This window comes from Fusarium subglutinans (genome assembly GCF_013396075.1).
Source record: "Fusarium subglutinans strain NRRL 66333 chromosome Unknown NRRL66333_c0000037, whole genome shotgun sequence".
NCBI classification, from domain to species: domain Eukaryota; kingdom Fungi; phylum Ascomycota; class Sordariomycetes; order Hypocreales; family Nectriaceae; genus Fusarium; species Fusarium subglutinans.
This window is the reverse complement of record NW_023502100.1, coordinates 51,960-72,857: the sequence shown is the minus strand read 5'-3', so window position 1 is coordinate 72,857 and position 20,898 is coordinate 51,960. Positions and strand designations below refer to the sequence as shown.

General features: G+C 50.5%; 6 protein-coding genes across 6 annotated transcripts; 4 read left to right on the top strand and 2 right to left on the bottom strand.

The window, feature by feature from the left end:
• Positions 1-606: 606 nt before the first annotated feature.
• On the top strand, positions 607-8,272 carry FSUBG_4173 (1-phosphatidylinositol-3-phosphate 5-kinase; the record flags this gene model as incomplete). Its single annotated transcript, XM_036682134.1, has 3 exons — positions 607-7,455; positions 7,508-8,112; positions 8,170-8,272. 3 exons carry the CDS (start codon positions 607-609, stop codon positions 8,270-8,272), a joined length of 7,557 nt encoding a protein of 2,518 aa, XP_036540308.1.
• Positions 8,273-8,807: 535 nt separating this feature from the next.
• On the top strand, positions 8,808-10,076 carry FSUBG_4172 (phosphatidylinositol 4-phosphate 5-kinase; the record flags this gene model as incomplete). Its single annotated transcript, XM_036682133.1, has 1 exon — positions 8,808-10,076. The coding sequence occupies one exon, from the start codon at positions 8,808-8,810 to the stop codon at positions 10,074-10,076; it is 1,269 nt and encodes a 422-aa protein (XP_036540307.1).
• A 138-nt stretch (positions 10,077-10,214) lies between these two features.
• FSUBG_4171 (VPS28-like protein) lies at positions 10,215-11,041 on the bottom strand (the record flags this gene model as incomplete). The annotated part of the gene is made up of 3 exons (XM_036682132.1): positions 10,215-10,607; positions 10,666-10,902; positions 10,958-11,041. The coding sequence occupies 3 exons, from the start codon at positions 11,039-11,041 to the stop codon at positions 10,215-10,217; spliced, it is 714 nt and encodes a 237-aa protein (XP_036540306.1).
• Positions 11,042-11,336: 295 nt separating this feature from the next.
• On the top strand, positions 11,337-13,670 carry FSUBG_4170 (nucleolar complex 2; the record flags this gene model as incomplete). The annotated part of the gene is made up of 1 exon (XM_036682131.1): positions 11,337-13,670. One exon carries the CDS (start codon positions 11,337-11,339, stop codon positions 13,668-13,670), a length of 2,334 nt encoding a protein of 777 aa, XP_036540305.1.
• Positions 13,671-14,079: 409 nt separating this feature from the next.
• Positions 14,080-17,298, bottom strand: FSUBG_4169 (rho coiled-coil associated kinase alpha; the record flags this gene model as incomplete). Its single annotated transcript, XM_036682129.1, has 2 exons — positions 14,080-16,094; positions 16,143-17,298. The coding sequence occupies 2 exons, from the start codon at positions 17,296-17,298 to the stop codon at positions 14,080-14,082; spliced, it is 3,171 nt and encodes a 1,056-aa protein (XP_036540304.1).
• A 1,412-nt stretch (positions 17,299-18,710) lies between these two features.
• FSUBG_4168 (glycosyl hydrolase) lies at positions 18,711-20,616 on the top strand (the record flags this gene model as incomplete). The annotated part of the gene is made up of 2 exons (XM_036682128.1): positions 18,711-19,184; positions 19,240-20,616. 2 exons carry the CDS (start codon positions 18,711-18,713, stop codon positions 20,614-20,616), a joined length of 1,851 nt encoding a protein of 616 aa, XP_036540303.1.
• Positions 20,617-20,898: the final 282 nt, after the last annotated feature.

Here is a 20,898-nt window from a genome sequence, read left to right as displayed (position 1 = left end):
ACCCATTTCAGATGCCCAAAGGTTGTTCTCGACGTTGGGATCTTCACCACGTACAGCAGTGATTAGCTGTGCGGGACAGCATATTCCTCCTGCGCCGCAGCATCCAGCTGATGCTCTTTCGTCATTTTGCTTCCTGTCTCTTGCCCTATCCGCCATTAGAGCCTGTCTGAACTACCTACCTTAACCTTAGCCCGCTCCGTTTTGTCTTTTCCAATACGAGAGAGACCCCAACCTTTCTTGCATTCTCGTCTATCCACAACAGCTTCACCGATCAGCGAAACCCTGAAGATCTACCTGGACTTCTCCGCACCACTCGCCGCTTCCATCCTCCATTCTCCATCCGTCAACGAAGTGCTTACCCATTCCTTTAAAGTTCGTCGGATCACCATGTTGTTGATATCTAACTCTCGAACTGTGGTTGCTGCGTTTGCTTGAGCAACTCGAAGCGGACAACCGTCACATGCATTGAGTCTTAGACTTCTAAGGTCTTTCTGTTGACGATCGCCGTGCGTCCGCATACCGACCTCCAACTTCATTACCCAAGTCGCTTCGAGTTTTTATACGCTGGGTCTGCCAGTCCATTCTCAGAATATCCACGCTCTCAACATGTCACGGCCCAGATCCGGCTCCATGGCATCGACAAGCTCTCCCATCCGTAACCGCCGCGATTCTATCAACTCGATTTCTACAGGGCAACTTGCTCATGCCCTAGACAAGATACACACATCCGCTAGCCAGTGTGATTCCCTTACCACCTTTAACGACTTCGCACCGCCCCCTGTAGCAGCACCAACCTCAGAAAACAAAGGAATAGCAGGAGACCTAGTCCAACAAGGCTTCAGTGGACTCTATAGTCGTTTGAGGGAGGCTGTAGGTGGCGGGGGCGCCTCCAAATCACCCCAGGAGCAAACATTGGGAGAAAGGTCAGAGCCTCCCTCCAAAAGAACCTCGATTGTTGCCAATCATGGCTCGAAGGCCTCCATCGGCTCGCTCAGTCGAGTCGACACCGGCGCCTCACTGTCCACTTCCTCGTCTCAGGTCATACCTAACGATGGGGCATCTACAAGTCAAAGTGGCGGCACTATCGAACCTCGACCGCAAGCACAGTCATCTAAGCCATCGAGTATCAGCCTGATGTCTAACCAGAAGTCCAACCCTACGAACCGTCAAAGCTTTTCTAAAAAAGCACCCAGCTCTATCGCTGCTGACCCTACGATCGCCCCTGTTACGGTACACAGAGATCCTAGTCATACCACCGTCCGCACTGAGGACAGTGGCGGCGTCGGATCGAGCCGAAAGAGTATCAGCAGCCGAGCAGATTTGCAAGCGCATCTAACGACGACTGAATCATCGGCTAGTCTGTACGACATGAAGGATGGTAAGCTGCCGCCCAGGTCTAAGCGTGAGGATACCTCCAGTATCGACGAAAGTATCAAAAGTCCGACAAGTCCCAGGAGTACACACCACCGTACATCTTCACTGCAGACCCGAGGTCTTCGTAGCCCTTCAGTCACCTCATCTTTACTGTCACCCGATAGTGTAAGAAGGAAGCCTGCCGTTATCGATCGAATCAGCCGGTCGAGATCCCCTGGAGGCCAAAACTCGAGAGATTCCTCACTGGACAGGGGAACCGCTGAGCCTAGCCGCGTCAGCACATCTGCTCATGATTCTGTTTGCCACGATTCCTTCTCTAATAATCCAAAACCACAAAAGATGGCTTCGGGCGATTTCAGAATTCCCGGCACTGTCACGAGTAGTGAAGAAGCCTCTGAACAGGTGAATGCACAGCTCACTCGCATGCGCAAGCAGGTTTTGAGCAAGGAATTCTGGATGAAAGATGATACTGTCAAGGAGTGTTTCCTCTGTCAGACGCCGTTCAGCGCATTCAGGAGAAAACACCATTGCAGAACCTGCGGCTGCATCTTTGATTCAAAGTGTACCACTGTAATCTCAGGCGAGAAGTTCGGTGTGCAAGGTTCGCTACGCGTTTGTAAGCGATGTCTTGAAGTAATCACCAGACGATTCGACGGAAGTGGTTCAGAGGACTCTGGGGATGAACAATCGTTCATGCCAAGATTCTTTGGCGCAAATCATGCGAAGAGCCTTAGCAACGCGAGCCAATCTAAGCCAAGAGATAACGAATCTGGAGTTGCCTCCGAGGGATCAGAAGACTCGAGACCTGTATCAAGACCTGTGACGACACCAATGATGGCTATACCTGCAACCCGCCGCCTTGGAGAATCTCGGACTGCAGCCATTCTGGAGATCGATGCGCCACAATTGAGCAGGCCAGGCTCTTCACGATCTCTTAAATCACTAAATGCAAGGCCACATTCTTCTGCAGGCCATAAACGACATCACTCCAAACATGCTGGCTTCCTAAACCGTTTTAAACCTGCACCTGAAGAGAGAGCACCTTTCAGACGTGGCATTGATGATGAGAGCGCTAAGAAGCCAAAGTTTCCTGCCTTCCACGACGATAATATCATCGACCCGGAGCTTGCCGACTACATGTCCGATGAGTCAAGTGAAGATGAACAAATGAGCCTGTTTACCACAATGACAGGCGACTTGCAACCCGGAAGCCTTGGTGACGACAAGTCAGAACTTACACCATACGTAAATGCTAATAGAAAGTATCGCCATAGGGCAGGCGAAAAGAGCATCAGCGGTATGAGCTTCGTGAGTAGAGGTGGTCTCGATGAGCTGCCTGGAAGTCTGGGCGGATATCGTCGGCCACCAAGGCGACGGAACACTAGCAATGTTAGTGGCAGTATGCATCACTTGCCATCACCACGCCCAAAGTCCGCCGTATTCAAGGGTCCTTCTCAGTCCTCAGAACTGCTCTTCTCATTGGACACACCTCATCAAAGTGCAAACCAGATCACTAGGAGTGACTCCCTGCAACACAAGAAGGCCCCTAAAGTCGAGCTCAACTCGTCCAGTTTGAGACACGTTGATAAATTGCTACACCAGCTACTAGACGATGCAGAGATTTCGAATCCCCCAGCGTGGCAAAAGGCTCTTGTTCCCATCCTGTTGCGAGCAACAGATGACGTTGACCCAGACGTCGCTAAGGGAGAAGACATGGACATTCGACACTATGTCAAGTTGAAGAGAATTCCAGGAGGCAAGCCGGGTGACACAGCCTACATCTCTGGTGTAGTTTTCACCAAGAACCTGGCCCTCAAGAGTATGCCTCGCAGGATTACCAATCCACGAGTAATGCTTGTCACTTTTCCCATTGAGTACCAACGACATCAACAGCACTTTATGAGCTTGCAACCTGTCATCGAGCAAGAAAAAGAATTTCTACGGGTTGTGGTCCAGCGAATCACGAATCTCCGCCCTCAAGTGCTTCTCGCTGAAAAGAGCATCTCCGGTGTGGCGTTGCAGTATCTGTCCGACGCAAACATTTCAGTGGCCTACAATGTTAAGCACACGGTTATTGAAGCAGTTGCACGATGTGCTGAAACAGACATTATATCGTCTCTTGACATGTTGGCGTTGCCCGTCCAGATTGGACGCTGTGCTAGCTTCGAGGTTCGGACATTCGTGAATAATGACTACCCGGGTCGCAAAAAGTCATACATCTTCTTGTCCGGTTGTACTCCTGAGCTTGGCTGCACGATTGCGCTGAGGGGTGCCAACAGCACAGTGCTCTCAAAGGTGAAGCATATTATGGAGTTTATGGTTTATGTTGTCTACAATCTGAAGCTTGAATCGAGCCTTCTGAGAGATGAGTCGATCGAACTTCCAGAAGGCGGAGATTCCATGACAAACTCTATGCAGCTCCATGGCGATAGCGCAAGATCTATGAGTGTCAATAGCGTTGACAACTCGAGAGAGGGCCCAGCTGTTGTGGTAAATCACCCGCCAGGAGATAGCGAACCTCCCTCTCAAACAACCGCGGACAGCGCTAGTATTACTGAAACCGACGACACAGGCTCATTGAACCAGTCAGGCCAGTTGACCCAAGAACGCACACGTCTCATGTCTCTTCAGGAGCAGCCCGATCCTGTTGCTGAGGATCAAGTCAGTCAAGTTCCAGACGATATCCCTATGCCGACTTACTATAGTGACATGGTGGCTAAGTACGAAACCAAGATTCTCTCTGCTTCGCCCTATGTCAAGTTCACACAACCCTACCTTTTGATGAAGACGCGCGAGCAAGAGAGAAGATTGCTCTACTTGCGTAGATTGCGTAACCACGATTACTATGAAGAAACAGACTCAGAGAAATTGGAACCTCAGAAATTCCAACTCATCAAACCCGAAATGGTCGAAGCGATTGGCCAGAAGGCGCCACGACAGATTATGGAGATCCTTCGAGCTGTTCACGATGCAGAGTACGACAAGGCTTTATACAATTATCAAACCCAAACTCGTCAGTGGGAGACCTACATCCAGGGCAATCTCGATCTCTTCGATCCGTACTCTCATCAGAACATTGTCGTCCTCTACTCTGTTGTCTGCACGGAGACGAAGATTCCATGTACTGAGCCTTCTTTGGTCGCCATCAACTTTTACGATGAGCAGCATATTGACACTGGTATGGATCCTGATTGCACCTTGGGTCAGTACGTTGAAGATCTTGCCTACACAATGAACCAAGTCTGTACTTCCAATGGTTGCGAACGCAGGATGCTGGAACACCATAGGACCTATGTGCATGACCAATTTCGAATCACAGTTTTTGTTGAGAATTTGCCAAACAACTCTGCTTTGGCAGACTATGATGGCATTACAATGTGGACTTATTGCAAGATTTGTAAGAAGGATACCGAAGAGAGACCTATGTCGGAAGCCACCTACAAATACTCATTCGGCAAATACTTGGAGCTTCTCTTCTGGGGCCGGGGACTGAAGATGAAAGGCATGCATGAATGTCCCCATGACCACCACCGGGACCACGTTCGGTATTTCAGTCTTGAAGATGCAAGAATTCGCATTCATTGGGATCCCATCGATCTATTGGAAATCGTTGTGCCACGAGCAAGAATCACCTGGAAAGTAACCAATGATTTGAAGCTTAAGAATGAGATCTTTGTCAGAATGGAAGAAAGATGGGCCAAGTTCATGGCCTCAGTCAGATCGAGGCTAATGTGTATCAGAATTGACAGTGTCTTGCCCGATAAGGCGGACCTGTGCAAATCTGAAGTCGATCGATTGACTGCTAAAGCCAAAGAGGATCTCCCAACCATCGTCAAGAGGCTGCAAGATATTTACGTCAACTCGAAGTACTACGAAGTGGTTCCTTTCAACAGTATCGTCCGAGAGATGCTCGAGAAAGCTGGGGAATGGGATCAAGCATTTACCAAATTTGAAGCTGATTTCCTCAGCGACAAGGATATGCGCCAGTTAACCATCATGCAGTTGAAGAAGATGTTCACAGACAACGAGTCAAAGGAGTCGCTAGTGTCTAACGAAGGTACGCCTTCAACGGTTGATAGCGAAGAGCGGCCGTCTCAAACTTTTACGGAGGAAGAAGGGAAGAGCACTCAACCAACGGACTACACCGACAACACCAGTATGGAGGCTAGTGTCGCTTCATCAAAACCTGTCGATGATAAGGACGTTCCCGATGAAGATGGTAAAGTTGAGATCCCTGCAGAAGGAGCCATTGAAAGAGTCGAACCATTGGATCTGGCGCGCAGCCCCTCAACACCAACTCATCCTCCTCCTGAGCTTTCTCAAGGCGACGAGGCACCGGAAGCCCAAGAAGCCCATAATCAAGACAATCAAGAGACTCCCATTGCCGACCCTGAACAAACACCAAAGGCATCGGGCGGGGCTTTCGACTTGGTGCCCCTTGAACCTACTAAGATCACTGAAAAAAATGAGGCAAATGAGCGCGCTGAACCTGGAGCAGAGTCTACCGAGCCCACCGAGCCATTGCCATCTCCTCTTGAAGCACTACCTTCGCCCGCTCCATCACTATCAGATAGAATTGACCAGGTGAGGCGAGAACAGGGCTATCAAGCAGGTCCATCTGCGATCCCTACTCCCACAAACGAGCGTGGACCTTCTCGTAAGTCTGGGCAAGCGGTCTCGCCTCCAATGGTTAGAGCAACATCCCACCCCGTTCGTACACTGTCTAGAACTCAGTCAGGGATCGGCAAGGGTCTTGGCATCAAGGAAACTAAGACAAATCCTCCTGACAGCACGGGGTCCGAGTCAACAACCGAGGGGTCGATCAGAGTGGATAAGAAGCTCTCAGATCGCCTAGGATTGAGAAATCTGAAGGATAGAGGCAAAGCGACTGCGTCAGGAATTCCGCGATTCGTGCATAAGAAGAGAGAGTCGAAGGTTTCCACACTGGCGAGACACTTTGAGCAGCTCAGTCGCGAATTCGAGAAAGAGCGTATTCGGGACCGCAAGAAGCGCGCTGCGAGCATGCGCCAACCTCGAGCCATGCTTCCGAGAACAACCACAAAAGCAATCGTTGAGGTATACGACGATGTGAACGACGCTTTTGACGAACCAAGCCCTCCATCGGAGAGTATTGCTGAACGCGAAGCCAGTAAACGCGCTGGCAGCATTGCTTCACGAAGGTCGGATTCGCATCATAAGCCAGAGTCAGTAATTGAGCCATTGACTCCTGCTGAGCCACCTGCGAGCATAGAGGAACAACAGCACGGAAACCCAAGCCAACAAGTGGGAGGTGAAGAGCCATGTCAAGAGCGCGGAGACAAGGTAGATCATGGAGAAGGAGAAGATGTAACGGAGAAGGAAGAAAAGGAAGAGAATGACGACCACACCATTGCAAATACCAGCCAGACATTCTCAGATGACGAAGAACGTACCACTGATCTCGAACACTCGGTGCCAGATGAGTACTTGCACGACATCAAAGAGATTGCTGACTCCGTTGATGCAAGTGACATTCCACTGGAATTGCCCAAGCACCAAAAGACCAGCTTGATGAAGTATCTCACCAACTTCTGGGCTGAACGAGGTGCAAGCGGCTGGCACCAACTCGAATATCCGGTCAATCCCAGCGACCATATTTTTGTTGATTCGGACATCATCGTGCGAGAGGATGAGCCAAGCTCAGTCATTGCACTCGCTCTCAACAGTGACGATTACAAAGGCAAGCTGGCGAACATTCGACGAGAAGCACAGGAGGTTATGCAGCGCGAAGTTGAGGGCGGCGGGGATACCGAGCCCAAGTCACTGCCTTCTGATGGTACCGACTGGATGGTGTCAGAAACGGACATGGAAAAGAGTCTTCTTCGCGTCACAGGGACCCATCTTAAGTACCAATTCCGAGAAGGCTCTGCTACCATGACCTGCAAGATCTTCTATGCAGAGCAGTTCGATGCGCTCAGGAGGAAGTGCGGTGTCGCAGAACGGATTGTCGAGTCTCTTTCGCGATGCCTGAAGTGGGATTCGAAGGGAGGCAAGACCAAGTCCGTTTTCTTGAAGACGTTGGATGATCGCCTTGTTCTCAAGGTAAGTTTGTGTAGATTCTCGCTTCGGGCCAAGATCAACTAACAATCCCCAGTCACTCTCACCTATCGAGACTTCGGCCTTCCTGCGATTTGCGCCTGGATACTTCAACATTATGGCCGAGGCACTGTTTCATGACCTCCCATCTGTCATCGCAAAGATGTTGGGCTTCTTCCAGGTGTTCATCAAGAACCCTGCAACAGGAACTGACATCAAGCTGGATCTCCTTATCACTGAAAACCTCTTTTATGACCGGTCAGCAACAAGAATCTTTGACCTCAAAGGTTCAATGCGAAATCGTAAGATCCAGTCAACGGGAGAACAAAATGAGGTTCTGCTTGACGAAAACATGGTTGAGTACATTTACGAGTCACCCCTCTTTGCACGAGAGCACTCCAAGAAGCTCTTGCGCGCTTCCGTCTGGAACGATACATTGTTTTTGGCAAGACAGAATGTAATGGACTATTCACTCATGATTGCCGTTGACGAAGCTCGCAAGGAACTCGTGGTTGGCATCATTGATTGTATCCGGACCTACACTTGGGACAAGAAGCTCGAGAGTTGGATCAAGGACCGTGGATTCGCAGGTGGTGGTCGCAATCGACCTACCGTAACCAGTCCCAAGGAATACAAGTCCCGTTTCCGAGAGGCAATGGCCAGGTATGTACAAGGAAGGATGGGTATAGGTGTTCGTATACTGACTTACTTGTGATCAAGGTACATCTTGCAAGCGCCCAACTGCTGGCATCTATTCAACAACCCTCAGTATCCGCATTACTATGGGCGCGCTAGGTTCGAAGAGCCCGAGTTGCTCCGCTGAGCGTACGAGTTGTTTTTTATGTGTGATGCGAATGAGATAAACGAAGACAAAGACGCATGTTTCGCAACGGCCGGCATAAACGTAAAAGAATTGTGTTTTTGTTATATGTATAAGCAAGCATCAGCGTTGTTATAGGGATCATTTACCAGAGCAGTCATTCAAGGGGACAGGGAAAGGATGGTCTTGCTTACAACTCAGGAGGCTTTGCATGATGTGGATAATACAAGACATGCATAAATCAATAGAGTATGGCTACTGTCGTATGCCCCTTGTGAAATGTTGAGTTCAATGGCTGTCAACCTCGGTAGATAGCTCGAGTGATGATGTCGGCTTGGACCCCACTGTGTACTAAGATAGGTTCAGGGCGTCGTCTCAGACCTATAGCACCTGTAAGCCACTGAAACCTGTCATATCAGGCCCTAGGAGGGAGCTCAGCTCAGCTCAGCTCAGCTCCGTCCGTCATCTCATCCACTTCCTAGTCTCATACCCAAAGTGCACTCGATTTTGACATCAACAACAACCAAGACATAAGATAATGTCGATTGACCTGAATTGGGAGACCCTCACTAGCGGTCCCGATGGCGACGCCCTCGCTGAGCGCATACGGGAATTCGTCCACGAGAAATTCCAGACAGTTCCGTTACCAAAATTCATTCGCTCAGTAAATGTCCACGGTTTCGACTTTGGTACCATTCCTCCACAGCTTGAGCTCAAGGACATTACAGATCCTCTACCTGATTTCTACGAAGAGGATTTGGACGATGATGAAGAGGACAGCGAAGAAGAGCCATCGCCTCCTCCTCCTCCCCCAGAGCCAACAAGGATGAGGCCAGGGCCTACACCGTGGGGAGGTTCAACGAGGAGAGGTGGTGGGTTGAGAAGCGAGGTATTGAGGAATGAGATGATGGGTCATGATCTGGGAAGTCCGTTCCTGGGAACTTCAACTCCAGGAATCCTAGGAGGATCGGGATTGGGTTATTTCCAGAGTCATCTTGGAACAGGCACACATACACCTTTGGCCGCTGTTGCAAGTGCGCATCATACTAACTGGATGAGCGTCCCGGGAACACCAGCACGCGAATGGGGAGCCCCAAGTCACACACGGAACCCATCGCAAAGCAGCCTGACTTCTGTGGATAACTTCAAGTCCAGCCTTGACCCGCTGCAGAGCCTGCGTGAGAAGGGAAGCGTCTCTACGCTGGCCCCTACGTCAGTGGAGGCGTCGCGGCCGCCAACGAGGGACACACATCTTGGCGGCTCGGCGATTGTAGACGACGATGAAGAGGAGGGAGAAGAGGAGGAAGAAGCAGCACGGCGGCCGAGAGAACCTCGGGTTGAGGACGTGCAAGCTGTCTTTAGGATACGCTACAACGGCGATATACGCTTGAACCTCACTGCGGAGATCTTACTCGACTATCCCATGCCAAGTTTTGTGGGTATACCTCTAAAACTCAATATTACAGGCTTGACGTTTGATGGCGTGGGAGTATTGGCGCATATTCGCAAGCGAGTACACTTTTGTTTCCTCGGCCCAGATGATGCGCTCGCAGCTGTCGGCCCTGACGATACTAAAGAAGAGGGGGGTTCAAGCACTTCTACAGCAGATCCCAATAATGATCATCACAAACCACGATTTGGGGGGCTTCTACAAGAGATTCGCGTGGAGAGCGAGATTGGAGAACGGGTTGGCGGAAAGCAGAGCTTGAAGAACGTAGGCAAAGTCGAGAGATTCGTGCTGGAACAGGTCAGAAGGATCTTCGAGTCGGAATTCGTCTATCCCAGCTTTTGGACGTTCCTGGTGTAATGGACCATGCATCATGAGGATGATCGCTGTGGGTATATAGAGAAAGCACACCACTTCTAATAACCATGCGGACAGGCATGGGCGCAAGCATCTTCGCTCAAAACAAGAATATATACAAAAGCATCATGTCACAACTTATCATGTCAACGTCCTCCTAAATCCCTGGTACGCCTGCTGAATATCCAGCTCCAGCTCGCGCGCCTGGCTCTCACTCAACTCATCAGTCGCCCTCATCTGGTTAAGGGTGATGAGCCACTGGACGATCTTGCCGCGGTTCTCAAAGTCTTTGTCTGTGACACGGTTCACCGATTGGATAACGTCGGAAAGAAGAGGGTGCAGTTGATCCTTGGAGAGGAGACCGAGCTTAACGGCATCGAGAAAAGTGATGAATTCTTGGGTGGCTTCGAGAATGAGAACACCGCTTGTGTTGTTGGCTGCGGCGGGGGCGGGAGTTTGTGCCGAGGGGGCTCGATCGATGGTCGTTGAGGGCATTCCTACACGAATGCGCTCGGTCGCGCGAGGAGCTTCGAGCTATGTAGTTGTTAGCCCTGAGTTAATAGGAGCTTTGGGATGTTTTAGAGTGTCATACATCCCACTTGGCCTTGAAATCTTCGAGATCTCCAAACTCCCTCGCAATCGTCTCGTCAGCCAGCAGCGCCTTATACTGCCTCAGCGATCGCTCGCAGATCTCGGTATACTCTGCTTCAGGGACAGCATCTTTCAAAAAGGCCTTTTCGAGTTCATCGAGAGTTATAATAATGCTGAAGAGTTCGGCGAGGGATTCTTGCAGGTCGCGCTCGGCACGAGTGTTGGTGAGCTTGACTTCCTACTCTTGGCGGTTAGCTACGGTTATACACAATGGAAAGTAAGATGAAGTATACCTCATCGAGATTTATACTGGCTGAAAGACTTGTATTTGGTACATAGCTATGAGGAGTCGGCGCATAGCCTTGTCTTGGAATCATTGTGAAAGAGGCATTGGCTTGATCAATGCCTATAACTAAATAGTAGCATACAGCGCAGTAAGATAGGTAGAGGTCAAGTGGGATGCCTACAAGTTTACGTAGGTGAGCGGCAGAATATCTACACCGCCTGTCGTTTATGTCCAGTGTCTCTTATCGATAAGCGTGCAGCAAAATTTTTGGTTTTTGGTTTGGTTGCGAGAGCCTCTACGAGACCCATCTAAAAACTGCAAGCAAAAACCACCCAATACCCAAACTTGAATTCTTCACCAGCCGAGGCGCTTCATAGTTTTTCAAGATGGCGCCAGGCAAGAAGAACCTCAAGGCGACCAAGAAGTTTGAGAAGAGACATCTCACAGGTGTTCTCGACAAGCGGAAAGCAGGCGCCAAAATCAAGCAACGCTATCAGATGCAGGATAAGAAGAAGGCTAGAAAGTCAAAAGATGCTGAGTTTCTCAAGGGCTCCAAGGATGGAGCAGACGGAGAGGTCAAGAAGCCCAGCGCCAAGGGCAAGAAGGTCAACGATATGAGTGTCGATGAGTTCTTCTCGGGCGGTTTCGACGATATCATCGACAGCAAGGATAACAAGGCCGGCAAGCTTGGAAAGCGAAAGAGGAACGGTGCCGCCGCCGAGGATAACGAAGCCAGCGACTCTGACGACTCAATTGGTGCGCAGCCCATCGCGGCCGACAGCGACGACAATGACGGCGACGACGCCGAGGACGACGTTGGCATGAGCAAGGAGACCATGGAGAAGCTCGCCGAGAATGATCCCGAATTCTACAAGTTCCTCAAGGAGAACGACCCCGAGGCTCTCGACTTTGACGACAACGCCGACCTCGCAGAGGTAGATGCGCTTAGTGGCGACGACGAGTCAGAACAAGAAGAGGAGCAGCCCAAGAAGAAGCGGAAGAAGGAGAAGGAGGCCAAGGCTGAGGCTGTCGCGCCAGGGAACGAGTTGACCCGCGAGATTGTCGCTTCGTGGAGGAAGGCCATGGCCGAGAAGAAGTCTCTACGGGCGGCCCGACAGGTTGTTCTGGCTTTCCGATGCGCTGCGCACTTGAACGAGGACGATGATGGGGAGACTCAGCAGCGATATGCTATCAACAGCCCCGAGGTCTTCAACGATATTCTCCTCCTCGCCCTCAAGGAGATCCCCACGGTTATGAACCACCACCTCCCCGTCAAGGAGTCAGCCTCTGGCAAGGTCCACGTCCAGACCGAGTCAAGAAAGTTCCACACCTTGTCTCTGCTGCTCAAGACATACACCTCGTCTATCATGCACCTCTTGAGCACTCTATCCGACGACAAGACCCTCAAGCTCACACTCTCATCTATCACCCCTATTCTCCCTTACCTCCTCTCCTTCAAGAAGCTCGTCAAGGCTCTCGCCAAATCCGTCGTCAATTTCTGGGCTCAGCCTGCCAGTTCCGAGACGACAAAGCTTACAGCGTTCCTCGTCCTGCGACGTCTGGTTGTTATCGGTGACAAGGGTATTCGCGAGACAGTTCTCAAGGCTGTTTACCAAGGTCTTATCCAGGGCTGCCGTGTCACAAATGCCAACACCCTCCAGGGCATTAACCTCATGAAGAACTCTGCTGCTGAGCTTTGGGGGATTGATCAGTCAGTTGGCTATACAACTGCTTTCTCCTTCATCCGACAACTCGCTATTCACCTACGAAACAGTATCGTACACAACAAGAACGATGCGTTCCGAATCGTCTACAACTGGCAGTACACACACTCCCTCGACTTCTGGTCCTGTGTTCTCGCCGAGCACTGCAGTCCCTTGAAGGAGGCCGAGGCTGGAAAGGAGAGCCAACTCAAGCTCCTCATCTACCCCCTTGTTCAGGTCACGCTCGGAGCCATGCGTCTCATCCCCACCGCCATCTACTTCCCCTTCCGCTTCCACCTAATCCGCTCCCTACTCCGACTCTCCCGCGCCACCGGAACTTACATCCCTCTCGCCTCTCCCCTTCTCGAGGTCCTTACTTCCGCTGAGATGAAGAAGGCCCCCAAGGCCGCCTCCCTCAAGCCCTTCGATTTCGCCACATCTTACAAGGCCCCCAAGTCATACCTCCGAACCCGCGTCTTCCAAGACGGTGTTGGTGAGCAACTCGTTGAGCTTCTTGGCGAGTACTTCTTCCTGTGGGCCACAAGCATTGCCTTCCCCGAGCTCGCTCTCCCCGCCGTCATCCAGCTCAAGCGCTGGCTCAAGCAAGCCCGCAATAAGAACACGGGCAACAAGAACGTCAAGCTCGCTAGCCAAGTCATTCTCCTGGTGCAGAAGCTTGAGGCCAACGGCAAGTTCATTGAGGAGAAGCGTGCAAAGGTCGACTTCGCTCCCAGAGACCGCACTCAGGTTGAGGCTTTCTTGCGTGACTTTGACCTCGCCAAGACACCTCTTGGTGCTTATGTCGTGGGACAGCGAAAGGCTCGTGCTGGACGTGTCAAGTTGCTTGAAGAGGCCAGGAGAGAGGACGACCGCAAGAGACGACAGGATGAGAAGGCTGATTTGGAAGATCAAGTGGAGGATGACAGTGAAGGTGATGAGGACGAAGATGAAGACGAGGAGATGGACGGTGAGAACGGCGCTGCTGACAGCGACGACGAAGAGGATGATGAAGAGTAGATACAAGTACTTGTTTATTTCTGGGATGGTGTGCAAAAACGGATGTAATTTCTTCTTGCTTGTTAAAGACCTGAATCAAGGATACCTACCTTTTCTGTTCAACTTCACTGCGGCTGTTAAAAGATTGATCTAAAAAGTGTGCAATGTGATGTAGTCTTAAGTGATTCAACTCAAAAATGCTTTCATACTCATTCTCACCAAAGACTAGCGAGTCATACGTGTTTGTACAAAAACGCAATACACTGATAGAAAGGCCCTGATAATTCCAAACTCCTCGTGTAATGCCATCTAACCCGCGATGGTCAATACTTCTGGTCCCAAAGTCCTTTGTGTGGCCAAAAACGCCTTTTTCCATGATTGATTTCAAATTCTGCAACTTCAAAACGCTTCATATCATGCCAACAATTGCTTACAACTCAGGAACACCCTCCCAGGTAAGTTCACTGTTACTAGTGACATCGCGGACGGTCATGCCTGTGATGTTTAGAACAGTCATTTCAATCTCCTCCTCTGACATAGCCTGGCCGGCGGCCTTCTGACCCTCAAGGACATCATAGAGACTGTAGATCTGATCGTTCTTTGCCTCAAGTCGCTTGAGAAGTGTGCGGATGGTCTCAGCAAGGTTGAGACGCTCACGGCGACCCAAGGCTTTATCGCGACCATTGTACTGCGCCTGAATGCGGGTGAGCTCAAGCTGGAGGTGATGGGATTCATCCTCCAAGCCCTTGATAACCACAGCAAGAGCATGTCCTGGGTGTTGAGTAGGCCGCATGGTAGGGTCCTCTACCGACAAGTCACGATCGGTGACAGGGACTGGTCGGGGAACAGTAACACGCTTCTTACCGGCGGCAATATCGGCGGAAGTGAAGATGTTACGATGGGATGTGATCCGGCTGCAGACAGTGCAGTTACGGCATTCATGCTCGCATAGGTCATCAAGCACTCTCTTGGCATCACGGGAGAGGACAGGACACGTATCCTTGTCAACGCTCTTGATGCTAGCAGAGGTGATGTCGGTCGTGATCTGCTTGCGCAACGATCGGGAGTGAGATCGACTGTGTTGTGACCTCTCACTCTGCACTGTAGTATTCTGAGTATTCGACTGCTTCTGCTCGGTACCCTTGGCCTCCTTACGCGTTTTGGGCACGATGCTCAGCTGGGTCGAGTTGTCCTGTGTAGCGTTCTCAACTGATTGTAGGCCAGTAGTCTCATCGTTGTCCTCCAAAGTGTCCATATCATATGTTGCAATGCCCTTCATGGAGCTACGTCTCTTGGAGTCGGCAGTGGTTCGGCGCTTGCTGCCCTGATTTGCGACATTGGAGCTGCTCTTCTTAGAAGACTTGCCAGGGATCGAGAAAGCAACCTTTTGTTGATTGCCAGACTTAGAGGTCTTGCTCTTGCTCTGGGAATGCCTGGTCTCACTTTGGGCCGTGATGTCACGCTTAGTATGTGTACGAGTCTCCTCTTCGGTGAGATCAGGAATTGTTGGCAATCTGCCGCTATCCTCGAGTGGCTCGGTAATCTCCTTGGTCTCAGTAGCTTGGGCGTTCTCGGCAGTATCGACGTCGCCAGTGTTGCTGTTGATGGTGATATCAGGAATGAAGAAGGCCGAGGTCATGTTCTCCTCTGTCTCGTCATCGAGACGGGCAGAAAAGTCCTCCTTGGGAACTGGGCGGAAAGACTCCAACTGTTGCTTGAGGAAGTCAACCTCATCCTTGAGTTTCACATTCTGGTCGTGAAGATCATGAATGCTACGCTCAAAGCCCGAATTCTCGCGTCGAAGAACCTTGTTCTCCTCAAAGTACTTTTCGTTGTGTCGCACCAGGCTTGCGTTATCCTCGCCTAGCGTGGACTTTTCCTGAGACACATTCTGGAGTTCTTGCTGAAGCGCTTCAACCTCTTCCCTCGCTGCGTCAAGCTCATGCTGCAGTCCGTCAAGGTTTTCGCGGAGCTCCTCGTTCTCATCTGTGAGAGTTTTGTTTGTGCTTCGTAGTGAACGGTTCTCGCCAATCAAGGACTGGTTTTCACGCCTGACTGTATTGTTGTCGGATCGAAGGGACTCAATCTCCTCCTTCATAGTCTCATGCTCCTTTCGTAGAGTATCATTGGCAGCAGAGAGTGACTTGTTCTCAAGGTCCAACGAATCACGGCCGTGTTTCAGAGACATGAGGTCTCGTCGCAGGGTGTCGTTCTCATTACGAATTTGCTCCGTTGACTCGAGCTGCTTGTGTGTTGTCTCCAATTCCTTCTGTTTCGTGCTCAGCTTGCGAGTGAGCTTGTTGATATCCTCACAAGCCTCCTGCAGCTTCCTCACTGCGCGGTCCCGTTCTTGAGCCAAAGAGTCGTTTTCAATCTCATTCAAGCTGATCTTGCGCGAGGCTTGCTCCAAGCGAGATTGGAGAGTGGAAACCTCAACTTCCAGACCTAAAATGAGTCAGTAGCGCGCTTAAAATACCATGATTGGGGACTTACGGTTCTTTTGAGCCATCAGTTTCTCGTTGGCCCGAGTAGAATCATAGTCATCGCTATACGACTTTTGTGACTTGAGTTGCGCCTCCAATTGCTGAACCTGTAGCTGCAGGTCCTCAGCAAACTCGTGGACTTTGTCATAGTGCTCTTGGAGAGAGATGATTTCTTCGCGGATCATATCCATGGAAACAAATATCTTCTCCTCATCTTCTGGCACCTCAACTTCATCAACTTCGGCATGGGCAGAAAGCGATGGCTTCTCATAACGGTCATGGACTCTGCCATTCTTGACGAAAATGGGAACACCATTGCGCATTGAGCCACTGAATCGAAGAGTGCCATCGACAAAGTCACCAAGATGTGAGATGTCGGGCATGAAGAAGGAGCGAGCATTGCTTTCGTTGTGTGAAGGGCTGGCAATAGAGGCGGGTGAAGGAGGAACAGCGGTCAAGCTGGACTTGGCTGAAGACATGTGTGGTGAAGACTTGTTTTGCTGATTTTGATCTCGAAGCTCGGGGCTCTTTGCACTGCTGCGTAGACGGTCAAATGCCTCGGAGATGGTCTCTCGCCGTTGTTGTTCTTGTGCGGCCATTGATTCGGATGAGGTTCGCTGGTGGACCTTGGACAATGGACTAGGGTTATGTGTGTTCTTCTTCCAAGAGTGGTAAGAAAGGGCTCGGTTAGGAGACTTGGAGAGGATCGAAGACAGGTCGGACTCGTTATCAACGCGAGGCTGCATCTCAGCACGCGTTCTAGCGGAACCTTGCCAGGTGTCTTGTGTGATGTCGTCAATGGCGAACTTGATTCCAGAGGCAGGAGGCTTGTTCTCCTTTGACTCGGCACTCATAGGCCGAGTGTCAGTGTTATCGTCGTAAACAGGCACCTCGCGGGTCTTGGGCATGCCAAAGAACTCGGGCCACTTGCGATGGGCAGCCTCCCAGTTGACGGGGAGGTTGCGAGGTGCAGTGACACGAGCAATATCCTCGTTAAGTCTTCTTGTGGACTCGCCGTCGGGGTCGGAGAAGACTGAAGACAGCGTAGGGCTGACGGTGCCGTGAGAGCCAGTTGATGAGGGTGGTGAGTTGAAAGGGTTGTCGCGGTTTGCTTTCATTTCTCTAAGAATGCGGGATCGATATCTGCTTGCGGCGTCGACCTCCATTGCTCCTTCTCACGCGCTGTGGGCGTGTATTTGTATTTGGTGAAGAGCTTGGAAATTAGACGATGTTAGGCGAGGATGCTATAGCACCCGTGGCGCGTATAGTTATGGGAAAACGGCGTGTTCGTTTGGTCAGGGGTTTGAGAAGAAGTCAATGCTATGTCGACTTGTATGTGGGATACATCTGTTAGGCAGGACGCGACGTGGAAGAAGAGAAGATGCCTAATATGAAGATGTAGGAATAGAAAAGTGACAATGTTTTGGTGGAGAGAAAGAGAGGCCTGCTGAAGTATGCACCTATGAAGCTGTGTGTGTTTAGAGACGGGAAACAAGAGGCCGGGGTCTTGACTGTTTTTGGGCGAAAGTAAACAAAGCGCCTCGAGACCCACTCCCGCAACTGTTACCAGCCACTCGAGGTTGGGATTCAATTCACGCTGTTTAGAACCGCTAAGGCCCTGAGCGCGTGATGTGATTGGATGAGCCCAACTGTCGAACCAAAAGCCCTGTCTTCCATCGCGGGGCCGTTTTGGGTTAACGATGCTGCAGGTGCACAGCGCGCGTCAAGTTTTAGGTTACAGGACGTTTTCTTGCATGAGCTTAACCTAGAGTTTGATATGTAAAGGTTCAGAACCAACTGGATCTTACTGAGGCATGGCTACCTAATTAGGTAGGTATTAAAGACTGAAGACTGCATCTCAGGTTGAGTATATCAATCACTGTAGTCATATTATCTTGTGGCACTGTGATTATAATCACACATCAAACTCTTATCTTGCATTATGAGAAGTGAGGAAGACCTCTATCCTAAGCGACAAAAAGCCTTAGGTAAACTTAGTGTAATCTAGTCTAGGGGAGAAAAGAAATATAAAACCTTAACCCTAAGCAATACAAATTTAGCCTAAGTTTAGGGGATCTTTGATAAGTTTATTTTGACACCCTAGATTGAGGTCCAGTATTTTCTTGCTCCCCGAGGCTAGTATAGATTTAAAGGATCTTATAGACTGAGTATTTTAGCACCGTGGTGGGGCAGATCGTCCGTTGTGTTGCACTGTCAGTGTCAGTCTCTGTCTGATATGTACCTCGAGATACCTTAACTTCCATTGCTTTAATCTGGACTTGACATCGTCTCGAGTTCCTGCGTCTTTTTCACTTTTTCCTTCTTTCGATTCTCCTTACACATATTTTACTCGGTTCTTCCTTCTCCTCGTGAGACTGCATTGGCCTTTCTGAACATACTTAGCTTATCTCATTCTTGATCTACTCCGAAATCGCATAGCCACAGTTCATGAGATGGGCAGCTCTATTTCATGAGCATTACGAGGCTTCACTAGAGGATTATTTTTTCCCCGTCTACCGCCGAAAAAAACTCAAAATCTTGCTTCTAGGTGCCCGAATCACCACCTATTGTAGCTGCCATGGCCTGGCTCAAAATCATCGCTGGTATCGCTGGCTTGCTCATCTTCATCCAGCCCACATCAGCTGCACCCAGCCGTGAGGGCGCTCACAAAGAGTACTGCCCCGTTCTCTACAACGCGCCACCTACCAACTGCCGTCCTCTTCCTGATACATTTTTGACCTTCTCCTCCAAGCCTTCTGATTCGCCTCCAGCAGACAGCCAGATTCTTGAGGATGCTCTCAGTGCTCTTTCAGCTCTTCAAGACCACTTCTTTGAACCGGACTACGCAACATGGCCATCTGCCATAGACTGGACTGCTGCTGTCGCAGGAACAGTCGTGGCTGGAATGCTCACCACTTTGTCTAAAGCTATCGATTCGGTCGACCTCGCTGGTATTGATGATTGGAGGGTGAAAGAGAACATCATCGCGACTTTCTATGCGCAGCTTGTGGGCTCGTACTTTGGACAAGATGTGCTGTCAATCAGAGGCCAGGTAAGTCGACTCCTGCGAGAAACGAAGCTTTTCGTCTTATTTACATTTGACGCAGGCTTACGACGACATATTATGGGTCACTCTTGGCTGGATCGAGGCCATCAAATTCGTGAGAACTCACGCTGATCTTCACTACCCCAAGATAAAATCCAAGGGGATTTCCGAGAGAAGTAATCTGAGAGAAGTCATCGAATCTATGCCGTGGCAGGGCTACAACTGGTTCTCATCTTTTGCGCACCGCTCTCGCATCTTCTGGAACCTGGCAACTCACGGATGGGAGACAAAGTTCTGCAATGGAGGCATGGTATGGAACCCTCGCTTGAACCCGTACAAAAACGCCATCACGAATGAGCTATGGGTGGCCGCCTCGATCTCCATGTACGAGCACTTTCCTGGTGACAACTTCACTGCGCCATGGCTGAACAGTGCTGTATTCCCGGGTAACGACCCTGCACATCTGGAGGCCGCCATGCGAGGGTACAAGTGGCTCATCGATGTCAACATGACCAACTCCCTGGGTCTATTTGTGGACGGATATCACATCGATAGTACCAAACCCGGTAACACGAAGTGCGATCTTCGAGACGAGATGGTGTACACGTACAACCAAGGTGTCTTGCTAACGGGCCAACGAGGTCTCTGGTCCGTCAGCGGAAGCGCATCGTATCTGGAAGACGGGCATCGTCTGATCCAGTCCGTCATCAGAGCTACGGGATGGAATCTGAAAGAGAATAAGCCCGTCGATGACCTGAAACATTTGGGTCCCGGCCAGTTGCCTCCATGGTATGGACTGGGCCGAGGAGGCATCCTGGAAGAGCAGTGCGATGCTAGTAGCACCTGCTCCCAGGACGGCCAGACTTTCAAGGGCATCTTCTTCCATCACTTCACAGCATTCTGCAGCCCTCTTGAACCTCTAGTCGCCAAGCAAGGCAGAACGATCGACCCCCGTGGATACCGACGCGTGAAAGGCATTCACGCAGATGCATGCCAGTCGTACCTGGGCTGGGTCAAACACAATGCACATGCAGCTCTGAAGACTCGCAATGATGATGGACTCTTTGGCATGTGGTGGGGAGCTGGCATCTATGGTGCTCTCCCAACACTGGATACCGACGGTATCGACCACGCTGCAGAGAACGCAACCGACTACCGGAACCAAGGAACGCCTGATGACGAAACTTGGGGTGGCCTTCACCGATGGACTCCAGGTACAGGACACTGGTCACCATCGAGGCCGAAGTCTGACCAGCATGTTATGGACAGTGTTGGGGAAGATCTTGTACATCGCGGCGGAAGACATTCAGCTCGAGAGGTGAAGATGAAAAGGCAGGACCCCAATGAACGGGGCCGTGGCCGGACTGTTGAGACACAAGTTGGAGGGATTGCGCTGCTTAGAGCGTATTGGGAACTTTCCCGATCATTTGAACGATGACGATTTCATGTTTATGATTGATAAAATGCGTTTATAGAGTAGACTGACTGCATAGACTGCGATAGAATGAATGATGACCATCTGAACGTGTTTACGTTCATAACCTTCCAATATACCCCTCTAAGATGAGTGATTACCGGTAGTGCCCTTCTTCGATCTGAAATCTTGACCATCAAAATCATCCTATGTCATGATACACGAGCAAAGTGATATAACATGGTCGCATTCCGATTGAGGAAAACGGCAGATCGGCTTCCCAGAAGCGAGTGCGAATACTACGTA